The sequence below is a fragment of the Anomaloglossus baeobatrachus genome, chromosome 10, assembly GCF_048569485.1.
Source record: "Anomaloglossus baeobatrachus isolate aAnoBae1 chromosome 10, aAnoBae1.hap1, whole genome shotgun sequence".
Lineage (NCBI taxonomy): Eukaryota > Metazoa > Chordata > Amphibia > Anura > Aromobatidae > Anomaloglossus > Anomaloglossus baeobatrachus.
The window spans coordinates 74,076,331-74,082,422 of NC_134362.1; the positions used below are offsets into that span (position 1 = coordinate 74,076,331).

Consider the following 6,092-nt stretch of genomic DNA (forward strand, 5'->3'; position numbering starts at 1 on the left):
AATGACCAATGGCCAATATAGACTAAAGACCACTTTACACACTGCGATATCGGTATCGCTAGCGAGCGTACACATCCCCGGCGGTTGTGTGTCACGGGCAAATCGCTGCCTATGGCGCACAACATCGCTTACACCCGTCACACGGACTTACCTTCCCTGCGTCGTCGCTGTGACCGGCGAGCCGCCTCCTTTCTAAGGGGTCGGTTTGTGCGGCGTCACAGCGACGTCACACGGCAGCCGTCCAATAGAAGCGGAGGGGCGGAGATGAGCGGGACGAACATCCCGCCCACCTCCTTCCTTCCTCATTGCCGGTGGACGCAGGTAAGGAGATGTTCGTCGTTCCTGCGGCGTCACACATAGCGATGTGTGGTGCCGCAGGAATGACGAACAACCAGCGGCATTCACCACCAACGATATTATGAAAAAGAGCAACGTGTCAACGATCAACGATTTTTGCGATCGTTGCTCCTAGCTGTCACATGCTGCGATGTCGCTACCGGTGCCAGATGTGCGTCACTAACGACGTGACCCCAACGATATATCGTTAGCGATGTCGCAGCGTGTAAAGCACCCTTAAGATGTGTATGGCGGCATCAATACTTCTCCAGATGATCATTTGTTTAAAGGGAACTAGAGCCCATACATAAGCCCAAGCCGGGGCCAGCAAGAATAAGCCATGAGCTGTATAATCACAGACAGTTATTTTTTTACTCTGAAAAGCTGTGGCATTCCAGGGGGAACCCCCCCAACACACTCTCAATTGCGGGTCCCTGGCATCTCCTTTTTGTCCACTGCCATTGACTAACAAGTCTCTACCTATACGCACATGTAGGCAGAGACCTGTCAGAATGATCTGCCCACATCACTGATTAGCAGCTTTTTGTGTACACTGTGCATAGGCAGAAAGCTGCCAATCAATGGGGGTGGCTGGTTTATACTGAGCTCATGAACATGGAGGACTACATGGTAGCAGGTTTACTAGTTCTCTAGTGATAATACCATACTGATAAAACTGGGATTTTTTCAAAACTACAACATGAAGCCCAGCAAGTAATACACCACTGGAAATAGTGTCTCTCCAGTATTCAGCGCCATTTTGCTCCGCTTCTCTGTGATGTCACCACAATTGTGGATAACCGGCTCATTCTATGCTCTATATGGAAGCCAGAATTCTTTTATTTTTGCAATGAAACCTATGGAGCCTTGTTCTGACGCTGCACAGACTTACATTGCACAAGTCACTTCTAGGTCACGCTGAGCTCAGTGTGACCTGCAGAGTCTGCAGAGTGGTGACGTCACTGACAGGAGAAGAAGAACAAAGCTGGATACTGGAGAGAAGAGCGGTAGGTGAGTATAGTAAAAGGGAATCTGTCACCAGGTTTTTACTCCCTATCTGAGAGCAGCCCAATGTAGAGACAGAGACCCTGATTCCAGTGATGTGTCACTTACTGAGCTGTTTGCTGTCATTTTGATAAAATCACAGTTTTCTCTGCTGCAGATCCAGCATCATGAATATGCTGGATTACCTGCAGCACGCCAAGTAGTCCTCTAATGATAATCTCCTGCTGATTAATCAGTGATTTTCTCAAAACTACACTAAGCAGCCCAGTAAGTGACACATCACTGGAACAATATTATGCTGCTCTCAGATTAGGTGGCAAAAACCTGGTGACATACTCTCTTTAAAACACTCACTACATTATATGCACACATGGGAGGGCTTCTTTAAAAGGACACAACACAAACCACAAGGGTCTGCATAATAACTTATGTATTTTAACAGTCTGAAATACAGTTAGGTCCAGAAATATTTGGACAGTGACACAAGTTTTGTTATTTTAGCTGTTTACAAAAACATGTTCAGAAATACAATTATATATATAATATGGGCTGAAAGTGCACACTCCCAGCTGCAATATGAGAGTTTTCACATCCAAATCGGAGAAAGGGTTTAGGAATCATAGCTCTGTAATGCATAGCTTCCTCTTTTTCAAGGGACCAAAAGTAATTGGACAAGGGACTCTAAGGGCTGCAATTAACTCTGAAGGCGTCTCCCTCGTTAACCTGTAATCAATGAAGTAGTTAAAAGGTCTGGGGTTGATTAAAGGTGTGTGGTTTTGCATTTGGAAGCTGTTGCTGTGACCAGACAACATGCGGTCTAAGGAACTCTCAATTGAGGTGAAGCAGAACATCCTGAGGCTGAAAAAAAAGAAAAAATCCATCAGAGAGATAGCAGACATGCTTGGAGTAGCAAAATCAACAGTCGGGTACATTCTGAGAAAAAAGGAATTGACTGGTGAGCTTGGGAACTCAAAAAGGCCTGGGCGTCCACGGATGACAACAGTGGTGGATGATCGCCGCATACTTTCTTTGGTGAAGAAGAACCCGTTCACAACATCAACTGAAGTCCAGAACACTCTCAGTGAAGTAGGTGTATCTGTCTCTAAGTCAACTGTAAAGAGAAGACTCCATGAAAGTAAATACAAAGGGTTCACATCTAGATGCAAACCATTCATCAATTCCAAAAATAGACAGGCCAGAGTTAAATTTGCTGAAAAACACCTCATGAAGCCAGCTCAGTTCTGGAAAAGTATTCTATGGACAGATGAGACAAAGATCAACCTGTACCAGAATGATGGGAAGAAAAAAAGTTTGGAGAAGAAAGGGAACGGCACATGATCCAAGGCACACCACATCCTCTGTAAAACATGGTGGAGGCAACGTGATGGCATGGGCATGCATGGCTTTCAATGGCACTGGGTCACTTGTGTTTATTGATGACATAACAGCAGACAAGAGTAGCCGGATGAATTCTGAAGTGTACCGGGATATACTTTCAGCCCAGATTCAGCCAAATGCCGCAAAGTTGATCGGACGGCGCTTCATAGTACAGATGGACAATGACCCCAAGCATACAGCCAAAGCTACCCAGGAGTTCATGAGTGCAAAAAAGTGGAACATTCTGCAATGGCCAAGTCAATCACCAGATCTTAACCCAATTGAGCATGCATTTCACTTACTCAAATCCAGACTTGAGACGGAAAGACCCACAAACAAGCAAGACCTGAAGGCTGCGGCTGTAAAGGCCTGGCAAAGCATTAAGAAGGAGGAAACCCAGCGTTTGGTGATGTCCATGGGTTCCAGACTTAAGGCAGTGATTGCCTCCAAAGGATTCGCAACAAAATATTAAAAATAAAAATATTTTGTTTGGGTTTGGTTTATTTGTCCAATTACTTTTGACCTCCTAAAATGTGGAGTGTTTGTAAAGAAATGTGTACAATTCCTACAATTTCTATCAGATATTTTTGTTCAAACCTTCAAATTAAACGTTACAATCTGCACTTGAATTCTGTTGTAGAGGTTTCATTTCAAATCCAATGTGGTGGCATGCAGAGCCCAACTCGCGAAAATTGTGTCACTGTCCAAATATTTCTGGACCTAACTGTATATACATACATACATGCTGATCTGAAGGGACATGATTTATCTTCCACCTCTGCAATGAATCTCTCAGAGGTGGTCGGTATCCTAGGTAAAACGTGCTGGCTAGTAAATACGGTAGTTTGCTATACAGCTTGCAAGCACAGCTCAGAAGCTGGCCAGTCTGGATCAGTCTCTCTGTGCAATGCTTGAAGCTTGGGAGTGGGCACTGTTCAGACCAGCACTGCGACCACTGGTGTGAACGGTCCATCTTCAGGAGTGCACCACCAGCACAGCAAGCAGGAAGATAGGAGGCCAAGGAACAAGGCTCTACTGAATAGAATAAAAAACAAAAATAGATTAGCCAACCCTTGTAGTTAGATTTTAGCACCCTCGGAGGTATACCTGTAGGCTCCAATACAAGATCAGCGCCCCCACCCACACTGCGTCACCCACAACACTGGCTTCTACTTATAGGCAGAGGGGCCCTCAGGCACCAGGGAAAATGACAGCTTTGCTGATACTTTGCAGAAATTTTCTGAAAGGGGTCAACTCCTTCAAGCAAAGGCGTCTGCTTAAGAATAAAAATGTGCACCTAACTCCAGATTGTTTCCAATTACATGTGCAAATGGATGAAGAATGGCGCACAGTGCAGGGTGACACTAATGAAGGCTGCACCTCCTCTGACATGGATTACTTTTCTGCTGATTTGTTTGTAATGTAGTTGGGAGCACATGAAGGGCTGGAGATATTGGATGGTGGCGGCCTCTGGGCTCCTGCCTCCTATGTCCTCTGTAGAGGCCGGCCACTACTGCACAGTGGGGCGCTGAGGATTTATACATGCTTTGTCTTGGGATCTCAAACCAAGTAGATATAAGAGTCCTATTCCTGCTGATCCTATCACAAATTACCGAGCCACGATCAGACCTGGACTTACCGTGGCATCTTGGCCGGCGTAGTGGCTGATGACTCTTGATCCGCCAGGATGTTTATAGCAAAACCTTGTGATGTCATAGACTTTCCTGTTAATGACCAGCCAGCGCTCCTCACGTGTGCTGCGCTTCTTAACATCTTCCCATGTGAAGCATGGAAGTTCTTTTCCACAACCTGTCACTTCAGCAGCCATGACTGTCTGTGTGCACCGCCTCCTATACAGCTCTGCAACAATCAGACTACAGGTGCTGTTACTCTGCTCATCATATTCTGTGTGCAGCACCCTGCTCCTATAGTGCTGGCTGCACCCTGCTTCCACTATAGTGCTGGCACCCTCCTGCTCCAAAGTGCTGGCACCCCCCTGCACCTACAGTGCTGGCACCCCTCTGCTCCTACAGTGCTGGCACCCTCCTGCTCCTACAGTGCTGGCACCCTCCTGCTCCTACAGTGCTGGCACCCTCCTGCTCCTACAGTGCTGGCACCCTCCTGCTCCTACAGTGCTGGCACCCTCCTGCTCCTACAGTGCTGGCACCCTCCTGCTCCTACAGTGCTGGCACCCTCCTGCTCCTACAGTGCTGGCACCCTCCTGCTCCTACAGTGCTGGCACCCTCCTGCTCCTACAGTGCTGGCACCCTCCTGCTCCTACAGTGCTGGCACCCTCCTGCTCCTACAGTGCTGGCACCCTCCTGCTCCTACAGTGCTGGCACCCTCCTGCTCCTACAGTGCTGGCACCCTCCTGCTCCAACAGTGCTGGCACCCCCCTGCTCCAACAGTGCTGGCACCCCCCTACTCCAACAGTGCTGGCACCCCCCTACTCCAACAGTGCTGGCACCCCCCTACTCCAACAGTGCTGGCACCCCCCTGCTCCTACAGTGCTGGCACCCCCCTGCTCCTACAGTGCTGGCACCCCCCTGCTCCTACAGTGCTGGCACCCCCCTGCTCCTACAGTGCTGGCACCCTCCTGCTCCTACAGTGCTGGCACCCTCCTGCTCCTACAGTGCTGGCACCCCGCTGCTCCTACAGTGCTGGCACCCCCCTGCTCCTACAGTGCTGGCACCCCCCTGCTCCTACAGTGCTGGCACCCCCCTGCTCCTACAGTGCTGGCACCCCCCTGCTCCTACAGTGCTGGCACCCTCCTGCTCCTACAGTGCTGGCACCCTCCTGCTCCTACAGTGCTGGCACCCCGCTGCTCCTACAGTGCTGGCACCCCCCTGCTCCAAAGTGCTGGCACCCCCCTGCTCCAAAGTGCTGGCACCCCCCTGCTCCAAAGTGCTAGTTGCACCCTCCTGCTCCTATAGTGCTGGCACCCCCCGTCCATCTCATTCCAGCACCATTATGTCTATGAAGCCGCACTACCTGACAGCTGTTTCCCTATAAATCCCCCATACCTGTATGTACCGTAAATACTCCGGTATGTGCGCCGCTCCTACCTCTACCGCACTGTCCCTGCCCGGCTGCCTCTCTCACTGCCCGGTGGCTGTAGGCTCTGAGCTTCAGCACCAGTAGTTCTTGGACTGCGGCGGTATGACACACCCACCTTACTAGCTATTGGTTTCCGTATTAGCCTATCAAACACCTTCTTCTCATAGTAACATCCCCACGTCTATGATAGGCCGAATATGGATCACGTTCTTTCTACGTCCACCAATCCACTTGGGTTATTCACTCTAAATGACCCGCTAATTCGTGATATCCCGTTATATTGCCTATTAATAAAACAAGCTTTATTGACGCAAACA

General features: G+C 49.1%; 1 protein-coding gene across 1 annotated transcript in view; it reads right to left on the reverse strand.

The window, feature by feature from the left end:
* Positions 1 to 5,845, reverse strand: part of FADS1 (fatty acid desaturase 1) — a 46,932-nt gene extending 41,087 nt beyond the window's left edge. The window contains exons 1-2 of the mRNA XM_075325212.1: positions 5,784 to 5,845; positions 4,358 to 4,578 (exon numbers count right to left, since the gene is read on the reverse strand). Coding sequence (XP_075181327.1) covers positions 4,358 to 4,546 — 189 coding nt within the window. The 5' untranslated portion in view covers positions 4,547 to 4,578; positions 5,784 to 5,845. The remainder of the gene's footprint in view (positions 1 to 4,357; positions 4,579 to 5,783) is intronic.
* Between the last annotated feature and the right edge of the window lie 247 nt (positions 5,846 to 6,092).